The sequence below is a fragment of the Nyctereutes procyonoides genome, unplaced genomic scaffold (assembly GCF_905146905.1).
Source record: "Nyctereutes procyonoides isolate TBG_1078 unplaced genomic scaffold, NYPRO_anot_genome, whole genome shotgun sequence".
NCBI lineage: Eukaryota > Metazoa > Chordata > Mammalia > Carnivora > Canidae > Nyctereutes > Nyctereutes procyonoides.
The window spans coordinates 5,568,308-5,586,063 of NW_026575033.1; the positions used below are offsets into that span (position 1 = coordinate 5,568,308).

General features: G+C 41.1%; 2 protein-coding genes across 2 annotated transcripts in view; one reads left to right on the forward strand and one right to left on the reverse strand.

Moving 5' to 3' along the window:
* Positions 1-17,756, reverse strand: part of SPATA13 (spermatogenesis associated 13) — a 345,561-nt gene that overhangs the window by 219,545 nt on the left and 108,260 nt on the right.
* Positions 3,333-3,695, forward strand: LOC129504570 (60S ribosomal protein L31-like). Its single transcript, XM_055317331.1, has one exon. The coding sequence runs from the start codon at positions 3,333-3,335 to the stop codon at positions 3,693-3,695; it is 363 nt and encodes a 120-aa protein (XP_055173306.1).

Sequence of the window (17,756 nt, forward strand, 5' to 3'; positions counted from 1 at the left end):
CTCATAACCACCAAGCTAAAGCTTCTACTTCTATGTGATACTGCCTTTTCCTACAATTGCTCCATTTAGCAGAAAAGAGACAAGTCAATCAGATTTCAAGGGAGCATTTGGGCCAGACCTTCTGGCTGTTTTTTGTGATGTATCTGAAATGTGCCTCAAATTTGCATTTTTGTTGGAGCCACTGTTTCTTCCTAAGATCCATATAAATTTCAGGTAAATATCTTAAGAAAATCTGGCTCACTAACTATAAGGTCTCTTCTAGAACTGGCAAATCACTGTAGAGTATTTGCATTCCTAAAGACAAGGAACAGTGAGGCACTGGTGAATGGAAAGTGAATTTCAGCATTTCCTGACTTTTATTCAATTCAGGAAGAATGACCAGCTTGAGTGAACCCATAGACAATTATTTTCACCCTTTATATATTTGAAACCAGGCTCAGCCACAAAGAAACACACAGATTCCATTGATGTTTCTCAGTGAGGTTGACCTTTTAACCCTATGAAATATAGGTTTTTTTGGTTTTTGATTTTTGGTTTTTATTAGTGTCTGGTGGGAAGATGGATGGGTTGTTTATTGCTTTGGAAAATAATGCAAGTAAAATGTGACCTTGCTAAAAAATGTGAACTCTCTTACTGTTTTACCAGGATGCTCTAGAAAAATAAGATTAATTATCCCAGTCTGCTATTGTGCTCTCAGACTCTATTTGAAAGGAAATGGTCATCTTTACTGATAATGAGCAGATACCAAACATTTAAAAATTCAACTTAATGTGACTGCTTCAAGCTTACTCAAGAAACCTTTTCATTCTTACTAGCTTTTTCAGTAACTCCACATAAGAGAGTATAAAAATGCCACATAAAAATATCCTAATATAGTTGCTAAAAATGGCTGTCTTCTTTATAAACTACAACTTAAATCACATAGAGATGTCAGGGTGCCAAACATGGGGCAGTTTGAAGAGGAATAACTATTATATCAATAGAACAATATGTTTTCAAGAGCCAGAGATCAACAGAGAATATTGCCTGGTATAGAGTTTTTCTACATAGTGTTCTATTAGCCCATTTCTAACATACCCTAAGGTTGGACTCCCTAATTAATTTCCTTTGAATAATCTTATATTTAAATTATCTCCCTCATAAACTCTTAATCTTAATCGCTTCCCATTGTACTTCATTGTCACCACTGTTTTTAAAACTGCCTCTTATTGACTCATCTATGTTGGATATGTAAACCATTATCTTTTCTTATTACTCAAGTAATATCAATTGTAATCATTCAGTGACTATATGCAGCAGCAAGTTAGTAATAAAAGCCTACTGGGGTGTGAAAAATAAATGCAATAAATATCTAATGCTTTTTAAAATGCTAGTTTATTTTTTAAATGCGATTGTTCATTTATTTATTTACTTAATTATTTAACTAAGCTCTACACCCAACATGGGACTTGGTTCATGATCTTCAGGTCAAGAGTCTCATGCTTTACTGACTGAGCCAGCCAGGCACCCCAAGTATCTAACACTTTTAACTGACCCCAGAGGCACTAAGCATCCCCTTCCTAAAGCTGCTGCCCTCAGAGGACTGTCAAGATGCCTAAGAAATATCATATGACCCCAATTTCCTCTGTGAGCTAAGGTACAATCTCTAAAAAGCCCTTTAAAGAGGTCAGCATTGGAGAAACACCTCCAGATTAGTGGTGTAAGGACTTCCAAAAACCTCCATAAAGACAATGAGAAACTGGCAAAATCTGTCAAAAGCAACTTTTTCAGAGCTCCATAAGCTAATCAAGGGTTTGCAACAACTCATAGAGTATTTATTCAAAGAATATGACTTAATCTCAGAACAGCAAACTGTGGCATTTCAATTTGCCCTGTTCCTATTCACTGCTCTCCCTAGCTCCACAGTAGCCTTGGAAAATGACAGGTTTATACCTTGGTAAGTGCGAAAACCAGCAACCTAGCAGCCACAGGAGGGGACAGAATGAGTTTGTAACTCCTACAACCACACCATGAGAAAAGTGTTATTTTTAAGCTTCTCTGAAAAGCTCCATTCTCAGGATTTGTCTTTATTCAACCTTATTCAGAGCAAGTTCTGTGCAAAGAGCTGTATCCCTAGGGCATTTGTAAACACAGTCAGTGGCAATTGTTTGACAATGCAGCTGCTTGTGGTAGTGATACCAGTTAAGACTAACAAGAGGCTGAACAAAAAAACTTAAAAGGAAATGATGGGGAATGAGATGTCTTCAGGGGGCTTTGTAAAGCTGTAACATATTACTGAGAATCTAGAAGGCCACATGCATGTGCTGGGCTGCGGATATGCCCAGGCAAGAGCTTAGAAGGCTTAATCTCTCACCTCTCGCTGACATTGAGACTTTGTACAAGCAGAGAGTGAAAGCTAAGGCAGAGATGTAAACGATCTACTAGAATATGGAAGACATACCTCAACACACACACAGAGGTCCTTATAAAAGCCTGGAAACTTATTATTTCAGTGCATTTGAGAAAATATCTCTCTAATTATTAGGCAACCACTAGCTAACTGAGCAGATATTAGTAGCTGAAAATGACAAAGAATGCATAGTTTGTAAACAGTTAATGCAGGAAAGTCACTAGACAAGCAAATGGCAATAACAATAACAAAAAAATCTCAGGGAGAAAGAAATCTGGATACTTAATATTTAAAACCTAGTTTCCATAAAAAAAAATTGTGACAAATGCAAAAAAAGAGTATAGTCCATGCCTAGGCAAAGAAGTGTTTAATACAAGCTATGCTGAAGGAAGCCCAGATGTTGGATTTGCTAGGCAAGGACTTTAAGTCATCTATTATAAATATGTTCAAATCACTAAAGGAAATCATGTCTAAAGAATTAAAAGGAAGTAAGAAAATGACATCTCACCAAATAGAGAATATCAATAATGTGAAAGAAATTATTGAAAAGAACCAGATAGAAATTCTGGGTTGAAAAGTATATACTGAAGTGGAAAATTCACGAGAGGCTCAATAGCATATCTGAACTGGCAGGAGAAAGAGAGAATTTGTCCAACAATCAATCGAGATGATCCAGTCTGCCGAACAGAAAGAGAAAAGTGTGCAGAGAATAAACAAAGCCTCAGAAACCTGTGTAACACACAGGTGTAGCAACATACACATCACAGTAGTCCCAGAGGGAGGGCAGAGTGAGAGAAAGAGGCAGAAAGAATATGTGAAGAAATAATGACTAAAAACTTTCCAAACTTTTAAAAACACTATTTTACATATACATGCTCAATGAACTCCCAGGAGGATAAATTCAAAGATGTCTACATCGCCTTTCCAACTAGGGCCTGGCAGAATGGCTCCTGAAAAGAAGGGTGGCGAGAAGAAGAAGGGCCGTTCTGCCATCAACGAGGTAGCGACCAGAGAATACACCATCAACATTCACAAATGTATCCATGGAGTGGGTTTCAAGAAGCCTGCCCCTCGGGCACTCAAAGAGATCCGGAAATTTGCCATGAAGGAGATGGGAACTCCAGATGTGCGCATTGACACCAGGCTCAACAAAGCTGTCTGGGCCAAAGGAATAAGGACTGTTCCATACCGTATCTGTGTGCGGTTGTCCAGAAAACATAACGAGGATGAAGATTCACCAAACAAGCTCTACAAGCTGGTTACCTATGTATCTGTCACCACTTTCAAAAAATCTATAGACTGTTAATGTGGATGAGAACTAATCGCTGATTGTCAAATAAAGGTATAAAACTGAAAAAAAGATGTCTACATCTAGACATATCATAGTAAAATTGGTGAAAGACAAAAACAGGAAGAACTTTGAAAGCATCAAGAGAAAAGCAACTCATTACACATGATGGATACAAAATAAGAACAACAACTGACCTCTCATCAGACATCTGGAAGCCAGAAATCAATGGGTGACACATTCCAACTGCTGAAAGAAAAAGACTGTCAATCAAGAATTTGATAGCCACTGATACTATCCTTAAAAAAAGAAAAAAAAAAAAGAAAAATTTAATCACAAATAAACAAAAAATGAGAGAAGTCAACACTAGCAGACCTGCCCTACCAGAAAAACTAAAAGGAGTCATTCAGACTAAAATAAGAGGACACTGGACTGGGTTCCACCCAGAGAAATAAAGAGCTCTGGAAAGATAAGTATACAGGTAAGTATGAAAGATAGTACAGATATATTTCTGCTTTTAATTATTTTATTTTGCTATCTGATTTAAAAGATAGGTCATGATCTTTGGGTTATCCAATAGAGTCCCACATCAGGCTCCATGCTCAGTGCAGAGTCTGCCTCTCTCTATTCTTCTGCTCTTCCCCCCCTCCCATTTGCTCTATCTCTTTCTAATAAATAAGTAAAATCTAAAAAAATAGTAGAGTAAAACAAATGGGGAATTAAAATGGTATTAGAGAATGGTACTAGAGAATATCTAACCCCCAAAAAAGGTAGTAATGGAGAAACAAAGAACAAATAAGACATGAGACACATAGAAATAGCAAAATGGCAGTTGTAAATTCTACCTAGTTGGTGATTACATTAACTGCAAATGTGTTTCAATCAAAAGACAGAGACTGTCAGTATGGATTTAATAAAAAAGGAAAGAAAAGAAAGAAAGAAAGAAAGAAAGAAAGAAAGAAAGAAAGAAAGAAAGAAAGAAAGAAAGAAACCCATGATCTATAGAGACACATTTCAGAGTCAAAGATACAAATAAATTGAAAACTGAAGGATGGAAAGAGATATCCTGTGCAAAGGATACCCAAAAGAGAGCTGGAGGAGATATAGCAATATTAGAGAAAATAATCTTGAAGACAAAAAATTGTTACTAGAGATTTAAAAAGAACATTTAACATTTCTTAAAGGGTTGGGGCTCCTGAGTGGTTCAGTCAGTTAGGTGTCTACCATTGGCTCAGGTCATGATCTCAGGGTCATGGGATTCTGCTCCTGACCAGGGAGCTTGCTTCTCCCTCTCCATTTGCCCCTACCACCAACTCATGCTCAATTTCACTCTCTCTCTCTCAAATAAATAAGATATTTAAAAAATTTTAACAATTTAAAAAATTTAAAAAGGGACTCCTGGGTGGCTCAGCAGTTGAGTGTGTCTGCCTTTGGCTTAGGACGTGATCCCAGGGCCGTGGGATCAAGTCCCGCATCAGGCTTCCTGCATGGATCCTGCTTTTCTTTCTGCTTATGTCTCTGCCTCTCTCTCTCTCTCTCTCTCTCTCTCTCTCTGTGTGTGTGTGTGTGTGTCTCTCATGAATAAATTTAAAAACTAAAATTGTTAAAAAATTAAAATTAAAAAATTAAAAACTAAAATTGTTTAAAAAAATAAAAAATAAAAATTTTTAAGGTCAAACCATCAGAGGACTTAATAATTACAAACATGCACCTAATAACAAATACCAAAAATACAAGAAGGGAAAACTCAGAGAAGTAAAGGGAGAACTAGACAATGAAACTGTAACATCTTCAATATCTTGCCATCAATAATGGATAGAATAACTGGGTAGAGATCAACAAGGAATGAACAATTTAAATAACATTAGAAACCAGTGGGACCTAACAGTCATCCATAGAACACTCAACAAGAGCAGAATATATACATTTTTCTTTGTGTCCATGAAATATTCTTCAAGATAGACCATGTGCCAGGCCACAGAACAAACTTTTTAACAAAGTTAAAAAGGAATAAAATCATAGAGAATGACTGACTACACTGAAATGAAATTAGAAATCAGTAACAGAAAAAAAATTGGAGATATTCACAAATACGTGGAAATTTTAAGAACACATTCCTGAATAACAAATGGTCAAAGAAGAAATCACAAGATAAATTAGAAAGCACTTTGAGATAAAAATGAAGACAAAAGATGCTAGAACTTATGAGATGCAGATAAGAGAGAAATTTACTGTAATTTCCGGCTTAAGAATGAAAGATCTCAAATCAGTAACATAACTTTCCACTTTAAGAAAATAGGAAAAGAAGAGCAAACTAAACCCTAAATAAGAAGAATGAAAACAATGATAAAGATTAGAATGTAAATACTGAAATATAGAACTTTTAAAAAATTGAAAAAATCAACAAATTCTAGTTAGTTCTTTGAAAGACCAACCAAATTGATAAATTTAGCTAGACTGGCCAAGAAAAAATTAGAAGAGACTTAAATTATTATTATTATTATTATTTTAAAGATTGTATTTATTTATTCATGAGAGACACAGAGAGAAAGAGGCAGAGACACAGAGGGAGTAGCAGGCTCCATGCAGGGAGCCCGAAGTGGGACTCAATCCTGGGTTTCCAGGATCACGCCCTGGGCTGAAGGCACGCTAAACTGCTGAGCCATCTGGGCTGCCCAAGACTTAAATTATTAAGTTGAGGTAGGAAAGAGGAGACATCCTTACCAACCTTACAGAAGTAAAAAAGATCATAAGGGGCTACCGTGAACAATTTTATGCCAACAATTTAGGTAACCTAAACAAATTCCTAGAAAGTCATGAACTACTAAAATTGACTAGAGAATAAATTAAAAATCTTGTTAGACATATAACAAATAATAAAATTGAGTTAGTAACCAAAAACTTCCCACAAAGAAAAGCCCAGACTGAGATTGCTTCACTGGTGAATCCTATCAGAAATTGGTTAAAGAATTAACACCAATCCATCATAAACTTTTCCAAAAAGCAGAAGAGAATATTTTCTAGCTCATTTTATATGGATAAAGACATTACAAGAATGAAAACCTATAGATCAATATCTATCAGTAATAAAAATGCAGAAATATAAATAAAAGACTAGCAAACCAATCCAGCAACATATAAAAAGGATTACAAAAAATAAAAAATAAAAAATAAAAAATAAAAAGAATTACACATCACAACCAGGTGGGATTTATCCTGGGAATGCAAGGTTATTTTAGTATGCCAAAATCAATTGATATAATATTTAAATTATTATTTAATTATTAATATTTAAATTATTATTATTTAATAATTTAAAAATATTTTTGTTTTGTTTTGTTTTGTTTTGTTTTTAACACACTGGCTCCACACTGGATGTGGAGCCCAATGCAGGGCTAAAACTCACAACCTTGAGATCAAGACTTGAGTCAGACACTCAACTGACTAAGCCACCCAGGTGGCCCAATTGATATAATATATTTTTAAAATATTTTATTTATTTATTCATGAGAGGCACACAGAGAGAGAGAGTGAGAGAGAGGGGCAAGACACAGGCAGAGGGAGAAGCAGGCTCCCCACAAGGGGCCCGATGTGGGACCTGATCCCAGATTCCAGGATCAGGACCTGAGCCAAAGGCAGACGATCAGCTGCTAAGCCATCCAGGCATCCCTGTAATATTTTTTAAAAACAAAATAAACTACAGCACAGAAACTATATAGTCATCTTAATAGACAAAGAAAAGAAAAGAAAAGAAAAGAAGAAAAGAAAAGAAAAGAAAAGAAAAGAAAAGAAAAGAAAAGAAAAGAAAAGAAAAAGAATGACATGGTCCTGTTCATAGCCTGATGGGAGAGCTAGAGAGCATCATCTCTGAGAACAGGGACCACTATGCACACAGCCTCTCTAAATGCTAGAGACCTACCCTTCAGTATCCAGCCATAAACCAACCACACGTGAACAACAACAAAGACTCCTTCAAGAGCCTGTGGCCTCTTACTAGGAGTGAAATAGGCAAACTCATGTGCAGGTTTTCTTTCTTTCTTTTTTTGACATTTAAAAAAGATTTTATTTATTTATTTGAGAAAAAGAGAGAGAGAGCACAAGAGTTGCATGAGCAGGGGGAGCTGCAGAGGGGGAGAGAAGTAGACTCCCCACTGAGCAGAGAGCCCAACGCAGGGCTCGATCCCAGGACTCTGGGATTATGACCTGAGCCAAAGTCAGACACTTAACCGATTGAGCTACCTGGGTGCTGCAACGTGCAGTTTTGATCACTCCTAACAGCTATTGCTGTCAAAGCAAGTAAAACTTCAGGACTCTTAAAATCTCCAACTTGACTTAACTACTGGTCAAACAAACTGAAGAACCAACCTGAGAGTCTGGAGACCAAGGTCTCCTCCAGCTCTGTGCAGGTCACTTCACTGCTCCAATGCACCTGCTCCCTCCATCTCCACTGCCATGTCTGTGTCAGTGATGAGATCTCTGCTGGAATACCACAGATTCCCCAGAGGGCTCTCCATGAACCCAGCCTCTGACAAGGCCCCCCTTGTAATGCGCTCTTCTGCATTACACGTTACCAGGATGAAACCCAGCATGCTCCCCACAACTCTGCCCACTCTTCCCAGCTCATCTTGCACCACCTTCCCCTTGCTTTCTCTGTTCCAGCAACACTGACTTTTCTGTTCCTGAAACTCCAACCTGGCTTTCACACATGCTCTTCCCCCTGCATAGAACTAGCTTTCATGGTGTACGATAGGTCCTGGAGCATATCTGTGGCCACCTCAAAGAGACCTCCCTTCACCATGCTATCTAGAGTAACAACTCCTGCCCTTCCCAATTGAGACACCTCATCCATTCCTTCATAACACAAATCACCATCCACTTATTCATATTTTTTTTTTACTGTTTATTTTCTGTTCGTATCTCTATGTTGGAAGGAGCATGAGGAGGACAGGGCTCTTGTGATTGGTTCACTATTGCATCTGGAAAGACTAGCACAGAGTCATATTATTCAGGCCCCACAGAGCATGCTAAGAATTTTGGACTTTGTCCCGAGGAAGTGAAATTCATGGTCTGGCAGTGACATAGTCAAACTTGTACTTTGAAATGATCTCCTCACTTGACTATGGGGAGAGTGAGTTAGAGAGGGAAAGATGAGGAGATAGGGTCAACCGTGGGGAGATTGTTGGGGTGGTCCAAGCAAGAGGTGATGGTGACTAAGTATGACAGCAATGGTGAGAATGGGGGAAAAGTGGGATGGACAAGAACTATGTTCACTGGATAGTCAGCACGACTTGGTGGTGGCATGGAGGGCAGGTGAGCAAGAAGGAGATGTCAAGGTTGAGACTTAGGTGGTGATACCATTCAGTGAGAGTGGAGACAGCAGAAGCCTGTGTTTGTGGGGGAAGATAAGCTTCTGCTAGATGGTTGAGTTTGAGGTATTCATGGGACATCCAAGTGGAGATGTCAATAAGCAGTTAGATACAAAGATCTGATGGTTGGGACAGAGCTATAAAAGTAGAAGTTCCATCTGCATCCAATAATGTTCACAAATGTCATGTATACATTCAACTCCAGCAAGAGTAGAGCAAGATAGCCCCCCATAAATGAATTTTAATAGGGAAAAAATGGATACAAGTCCATACAGGATGTAGAAATAGAGAACTGGGTGGGTGACAAATAAGCATATGAAAAGATGCTCAACAACATACACCATTAAGGAAATCCAAAATAAAATAACAAGATATCACTATACACCTATTAGAATGGTCAAAATCCAAAACATTGACAACACTAAATGCTAGCAAGGATGAGGAACACTAGAAACTCTCACTCATTGCTGTTGGGAATGAAAAATGGTACAGCCACTTTGGAAGACAGTTTGGCAGTTTCTCACAAAGCTCTTCTGTGCAATCCAGCAGTCACAATCCTCAGTATTTACCCAAAGGAGTCGAAAATATTTTCATACAAAAACCTGCATACGGATGTTTATAGCAGCTGTATTCATAATTGCCATAACATGGAAGCAATCCAGGTGTCCAACAATAGATGAATGAATAAACTGTGGTACATCTAGACAATGGAATATTATTCAACGCCAAAAAGAAATGAGCTATCAGGCTATGAAAAGACATGAAAGAACCTTAAATGCATATTATCAAGTGAAAGAAGTCAATCTGAAAAGGCCGCACACTGTACGATTCTAACTATACGATAGTCCAGAAAAGGCAAAACTATGGAGATGGTAAAATGATCAGGGGTAGAGGGAGAGAGGGATGAATAGGCAGGTCACAGAGTAATTTTAGGGCAATGAAACTTCAGACAACCCCTGATCAACAGGAGTTTCAACTGCAGGGGGTCCATTTTTTTATATGTGGATTTCTTTCTGATAAATACAGTACAATATGGTAAATGCACTTCCTCTTATTTATGATTTTCTTAATAACATTTTCTTTTCTCTAGTTCACTTTATTGTAAAAATAAAGTATATAGTATAGAAAACATGTGTTAATTGACTGTGTTATTGGTGACATTTCCAGTCAATAGTAGACTATTAATAGTTAAGTTTTGGGGTTTTTTTTTTTTTGTTTGTTTTTTCTTTTTAACTTTAAATTAGTTAAGTTTTTGTAAAGTCAAAAGTTATATGCTGATTTTCAACCCCACAATGGGGTTGGTAACTCTAACATCCACGTTGTTCAAGTTTCAATTGTACTCTTATGACACTATAATGATGGATACCTGTCATATATTTTCTCAAACCCATTGAATATACAATACTAAGAGCAAGCCCTAATGTAAACCATGGACTTGGATGATTGGTACACCAGTGTGCCAATCTGATGGGGGATGTTGATATGCAGGAAGCTATGCATGTGTGGGACCTGGGAGTACGTGGGAAATCTCTTTACTTTTCAGTCAATTTTTCTGTGGACCAAGAACTGCTCTAAAAATTAAGGTCTATTAAAAAATATAAGGAAGGAGCACCTATGTGTCTCAGTAGGTTGAGTATCTGACTCTTGATTTCCCTCAGGTCATAATCTCGGGGTCGTGGGATGAAGACCTATGTCAGTCTCCATGCTTAGCAGAGAGTCTGCTTGGGTTTCTGTCTCTCTCTCCCTCTGCCCCTCCTGCCACTCTTGTACTCTCTCTCTCTCTCAAATAAATAAATCTAAAAAAAAAAAAAAAAGTAAATGTAGTTGCTACTTGCTAGGACAGCACCAAAATTTTGTCTTCCAGGTCGTTGATCCATCAATCAATATTTGTTAACAAATGTATCAGAAGATAAAACAGTAAACATCCAGAGCTACACACTCAGTTCCATATATATTTTTATCTCCAGGGGAAGAAAACCAAAACTGAAGCTCCACACTCGAGCATAAGGTCTAAACAGAGTTCAGAATCTGAAGTCAGTTGAGTTTTTGTTTTTTTTTTTTTTTAATATTTTATTTATGTATTTCATGCACAGCAAAAGAGAGGCAGAGACATAGGCAGAGAAAGAAGCAGGCTCCATGCAGGAAGCCCGAAGTGGGACTCGATCCCGGGACTCCAGGATCACACCCTGGGCCGAAGGCACTCAACTGGTGAGCCACCCAGGTGTCCCATCAGTTGAGTTTAAATTCTCATCCAATTTAGACACTTGGTAGTTACATGGCTTTGGGTACATTCTGGAAGCTCTGAACCTCAGGTCTGTAAGATGAAAACAAGACCTACCCCAAAAATTGTTTGGGGATCCAGTGCCGCAGAGCAGCATTTAGCACACGTTAATTCCCAGTCTCCTGGAACCATGTCTCAGCAGCACACAACTTCCTGTGACAATTTGTCTTCACTTAGAGAATTAAGATCACAAGACCAGAAATGTGTGATCTCAGGTTGCATAATCCTACTTAGACAGTTGACAAATTCACAAATTAGAGGGTCAGACACAGCTCTGGGGATATTAGAAAGTTATTATTAAATACAGTTGGAAAAAGGAGGCCAGGGGAGAAGCTGAAGGAAGGCCTGAGCCTTGGAAGGCTGGTTCTGGGTGAGCGGCTCATCAGTGGCTACAAACCAGCCAGCAATTTGCATCACAAAGGCCCTAGCAGGTCCTTGTCTGTCAGCTCCCACTGCAGCTGCATCACCAGCAGTGCCTCCAGGCAGAGAGGCAGGGGCCCCTGTGTGGCCTCCCAGAGTGCCAGGCTCCATAAGATCCAGTGAGTGAGAGATCAAAGCACTTCCCAGGGTGACCCAGGGGAGTGTCTGGGTGGGAAGGAAAGAAGAAGGGCCAGGGTACTTCAGCCAGTTCTCACCTCACTTGAGAATGCCTCATTGCATCATGCCATTCTCTGACTTTGCAACTGAGTCATTCACTTAAAAATCTTTAACGTTGCAGTCAGAATGTCTAAAACCCAAAGATTTTCACCTGAACAGGAGCCAGAAATCTTTAGAATCTCATTAAGATTCCAATAAATTACACTACTTAAAGTCCCTGGATGCTGTCCATGGCTAAGGGTCAAAATTGCTTTTTTCCCTGTGTCCCTGACTCAGAGAAAACCAGCGTGTGTGATTGGTCAAGTATGTGTCCAAATACTGTCCCTTGGGGTGGGGGTGGGGGCACAATGAGCCGATCAGCAGTTGGCTGTGACTGAGCCACTTTGCAGAAGTGCAGGGGCAAGGAGCCGGCTACTGAGTGAGCCACCTAGCACGGCTCTGGTGCAGGATTAGTGCCAGGACTGGGAGGACCCCAGACCCTTAGTATCAGGCCTCTTAACCTCCCCTCAACTCCTTCACTCTAGATTTGGGCTGACAAGCATGGGAGCCAACAGCATCATCAGGTTTCACTTGTGATCCCTGAAGCATCTGGGTGATGCTCAGAGGGCCAGTCTTTCTGGGCATTCAGAGATTTAAGACTACATCCCCCAACTATGTTCATAGAAGGAAGCCTGTTATGGCAACTACACTATTTCTCCATATTTGCTTTCCACCTTTATTGAAATGAAAAGAAAAGGCTGAAGCCACTAGTAATTGAGACTCACTTGTTAGTCCAGAGTAGAGACTGGAATCTAATAAATATGCAATGAATTTAGCTTTCTTCCCTCCGTGAGCCACCATTATACTGAACCTCACTTTTCCTCCTCCCTTGGAGGGCTCATCCACTCTTCAACCTACTTCAGCTGCCGTCACTATCCAGGGGCTACCAAGCCAACAGTTCCTACCGACTCTCTCTTCTGGAATTTAGTACTGCCTCTCCTGCTTGCGGAAACTCCCATTTGGTATCTACCATGAGAAGGTCTTCCAGAGAACTCAAAATTCCACCTTCTTTCCTCTATGTCATTCTTCCTCTGAACTATTTCCTCCAGGATTCATCCCAGCCGCTAAGACTAAACCTTGAACTCACCCTCACTACTGCCACACTCCTCTGCCTTCTCCCCTGAACTACTTCTGGCCAGTCACCACAGCCTGTTGACTGAGCCATTGAGCTCATCTCCTGAATCCATCCCTTTGTTCATATTTTTACTATAACGCAGACCAAGGCTCTTTTATAGAGTCAAGTTGGGACAATTTCAATCATTTTCCAATTTATTGCCTTGTGGTACTGTGATTTATAGTAATACATAATATTGTATATATTTTAATCTTCACCCATAGCCGTAGTTCTACAGGGACACATGGGGCACATAGCTCCTAAAACTTTGTAATCTCCTAAGTGATAAGAAAAATGAGAGCATCCTTTGTTACAACATTCGGTCTTTTGTCGACGGCTCCTGAGACAAGTCTTGAATAGAAAGGGGAAAAGAGTATCTTATTATTCATAACAAGCCCTTTCAATCTGAAGTCCAAGTTAAGGAAGGTGGTTTTTGGAAAGTCTCTAGATAACCACAATGGGATCTGGTTGCCAGGGTAACAACCATGAGATTAGAGAGCTGGAACTTTCAGCCCCACCTCCTTTTTTTTTCTTTTTTTAAGATTTATTTATTTATTCATGAGAGGCACAATAGAGAGAGAGGCAGAGACACAGGCAGAGGGAGAAGCAGGCTTCCTGTGGGGAGCCCGATATGGGACTTGATCTGGGATCCAGTGAGTCAAAGGCAGAAGCTCAACGGCTGAGCCACCTGGGTGTCCCCAGTCCCACCTCCTGACCTCTGAGAAGAGGAGCTGGGCTGGAGGTTGAGTTAATCACCAATGACCAAGGCTTCAGTCAATCACGCCTACATTACAAAGCTTCCATAAGAAACCTCAACTGAAGGGTTGGTATACAGGTAGAGGTAGTGGGAGGCTGGAATGTCCAGAGAGGACATGGAAGCTCCGTGCCCTTTCCCCCATACCTTGCCCTGTGTGTCTCTTCCATCTGGCTGTTGCTGAGCTGTATCCTTTTATCATAAACTGTTACTCCTGTAAGTAAACTGTTTTCCTGAGTTCTTTTTTTTTTTTTTTCCTGAGTTCTATAAGCTGTTTTAGCAAATTATTGAACGGAGGAGGGGGTTGTGGGAACCTCTGATTAGTAGCTGGTGTGATAACCTGGCCTGGAGAGTGACATCCAGGGGGAGGGGCAGTCTTGTGGGATCTGAGCTCTCAACCTGTGAGATCTGACATTGTCCAGGTAGATAATGCCAGAACTGAGCTGAATCGTAGGACACCCATCTGGTCGGAAACTGCCCCCAACATCTGGTAGCAGAGGTGAAGTAGTGGGTCTACAGGACGAATAGAGTTTTTTCCTTCTCTAGCCCTGACTCTGTGTCTTCCTCCTCAAATTCAGTGGCCACACAGCAGCCAGATGACTCTTTCCAAACTTGACACAGAGAACTCCCTTGTTATAAAACTTCAGTGAATTCCCCTTGCATGAGTTACGAAAGTACAAAATGCCCAGTTAAGTCAGAGTTCCAAATAAACCACAAACACATTTTTTTTTTCAGCAAGACTAGGTCCCATGCAATTTTTAGGACATCATTATACTAAAAGTTATTTGTTATTGATCTGAAATCCAGATTTTACTGGGCACAGTATTTCATTTGCCAAATCTGACAAATCTACCCCTTGCCTCCCTAACAGAAGTCAAACCCTTGTGTGGCATTTAAGGCTCCCCATCATTTGACCTTTCCCCACAGCCTTGTCCCACTGTCTTTACAGTCAGGCTTGTCTACTCCCTACCTTGGCAATAATATTCCTCCAGCCCAGGGCCTCCCCTCCCTCTCCTTGCTTGTTTAAATCCAAGCATCTCTGAAACTCCCTTTCTTCCCTGAATCCTTCCCTGGGCTCTCTGAGAGCTAGCACCCTGAGCCTGTAGAGTTTATTTACTCCGTGGCTCTGATCTGGTTAAGACACTTTGGAATATTAAGAGCACCCTAGGACTCAGTAACCCCAAGAGCTAGGGGATGCATTGGCCATAAATGGCACTCTGCTCCTCACCTGGGCAGGAGCAAGAAGGCTCGAGTCCCACAGAAAGGCCAGCTGCAGCAGTGCTCACACTGAGTAAGCAGCTCACTGCAAACTGCCTGGAACAATCCTGCGCGGCATGGGAGGAAAGCCCTGCCTGCAAAGGGAGCTGGTTCCCACGGAAATGAAGAAAAAATCAGGTAGGGGCGAATTCAACATCTATAAAAGGCACATTACTGCAGGTGAGGGAGCCTCCCTCTTGGACTAGGGTCCCTTGGGCTTCCCGCTTTGGTCCAAACACTCCCATTTTCTACAGCTGTCCCCACCTAACAAAGCTTCCAGACTCATTAATTACTCTTACCTTGGACATTCTCAAGTCAATCAATGCTGCTTTTTGAAAAGCAGAGCCAGAGCCAGATCACACACTCTGCATTAGGGTCTCCAGGATTAAAGCTAAAAACAAAACAATGGTCTCCCCTTGACCTGAATCCCATGCTTCTAATGGGACACATGAGATTCAGTTAGGTATTCATCACCCCTGTCATTCTCAAGTTTGTTGTTGTTTTTTTTAAGATTTTATTTATTTGGGCAACCTAGGTGACGCAGTGGTTTAGCACCTGCCTTCCGCCCAGGGCATGATCCTGGGGACCCAGGATTGAGTCCCACGTCTGGCTCCCTGCATGGAGCCTGCTTCTCCCTCTGCCTGTGTCTCTGCCTCTCTCTCTCTCTCTCTCTCTCTCTCTGTTTCTCATGAATAAATAAAATCTTTTTTTTTTTTTTTAAAGATCCCTGAGCCACCCAGGGATCCCCTCAAGTTTTATATTTAGTTCATGATTCAGCAAAATGCCCAAATGCTTTTCTCATAAATTGTTATCAAGCTAGGCTTCCTCTGACCTATACTTGAATTTTCCACTGGAAATAAGTGGCTGGGGACGCCTGGGTGGCCCTGTGGTTTGGCACCTGCCTTAGGCCCAGGGTGTGATCCTGGAGACCCAGGATCAAGTCCCGCATTGGGCTCTCTGCTTGGAGCCTGCTTCTCCCTTGGCCTATGTCTCTGCCTTTCTCTTTGTGTCTCTCATGAATGAATAAATAAAATCTTTTTTTTTAAATAAAATCTTAAAAAAAAAAAAAGGAAATAAGTGCCTTTACATGTCTCCTTGGGATCCCTGGGTGGCGCAGCGGTTTGGCGCCTGCCTTTGGCCCAGGGCGCGATCCTGGAGACCCGGGATCGAATCCCACGTCGGGCTCCCGGTGCATGGAGCCTGCTTCTCCCTCTGCCTATGTCTCTGCCTCTCTCTCTCTCTCTCTCTCTCTCTCTCTCTCTCTCTATCATAAATAAATAAATAAATAAAAATAAATAAATAAATAGATAGATAGATAGATAAATAAATAAATAAATAAATAAATAAATAAATAAATAAATAAATAAATAAATAAATAAATAAATAAATAAAAATACATGTCTCCTTGATTTCAGGTCTGTATTCAAAACCTGGCTCTGGCAACTCTTCCACTGGCCATCATTCCCAACCTGTGCTCTCTGATGAGCACGCTCTGGAGCCTCACCTGACCACTGGCAGTCCCACTGAGGGGTACTGCTTAGTCACCTGAAATTCATCTGCAGCTCAAGAAATGTACAGCATATCTCTTTCCATTCAAGACACAAGATAGCAAAGACACCCTGACATTTTGAAAAGGAGAGCTCAGAGGACTGGGGGGAGGCTGCAGAAATTGCTTAGTTCTCTGGAATCAATTGTTGGCCAGCCCACGACTGCACACGGTTATTAGAAGGTAAGAGTGAGGGCCCCAGATTCCCTTCTCGGGGCAATCTAGGAATCTTACAGTAGCAATTAAAGCGACTTCTCCACCCCTGTGGGCTCAGCTCCTCTTCCCTCCCTGTTCCTCTACAGAAGCTGAACTGGGGGCACATACCCTTTCCCCACCTCGCAGATGCCTCCTCACATTGTACCCGGAGCGCCGCCAGGGTGCCCGATTCCCCGACTTCCACCCACATCTCAGCAATGAATTTAAATCGTTCTGCTCCTTTCTCATCCAGTACGTTGCTAAGTTACGGAAGATAATTAGGAACAGGTTTGGGAGCTCATTACAATTCCAGTCACGGTGCTCTCTCTCTGCCCCCCTCTTTTTCTGAGGAGCAGGAGGAAAATACTCACTGAGCCCAGCCTTGGCTCGGAGAGCAGGTAACGCAGGTGCTGGGCAGGGTGCAGCGGGCTCTTGCAAGCTGCACAGATGAATACGGGATGCGGAAATCCAGAAACATGTCATTGGGACCCCCCCCCCGCCCCCCGCCCTGCTTTGAGGAAAATGTCAGAAAAGCATCTGGCCTCTAGATGGGGATTGCCGGCGCCCAGGGACAAGGGATGGAGCAACCCGGAAATGAGCAGTTAAAACTTTAGAATTGGAAAGTAGCAGGCGGATCCGTCTCATCACCATTTATTTGGCTGAACGTGGTACTTCAAACCCGTGAGCGCAGCCTTTGTGTCGAAGAGGGACTCCCCCGGACTCCCCAGCAACCCTTGCAGGACAGATCGGAAGAAAGCATAGTTTTAATCCTCCCTGATTAATGTTACAAAATGAGCTCCCCTGACACCTGAAACATCATTCTCTGCACAGATGATGAAGGAGGACAGGTCGGAAACTGAGGGAAATCTAAGGAAACTCCAACCACCCGCAAGCGGAGAGAAGGCACCATATGCTCTCTTGAGGTCGGGG

Coding starts and splice junctions, on each gene's coding strand:
- LOC129504570 (XM_055317331.1), top strand. CDS start 3,333: ATGGCTCCTGAAAAGAAGGGTGGCGAGAAGAAGAAGGGCCGTTCTGCC.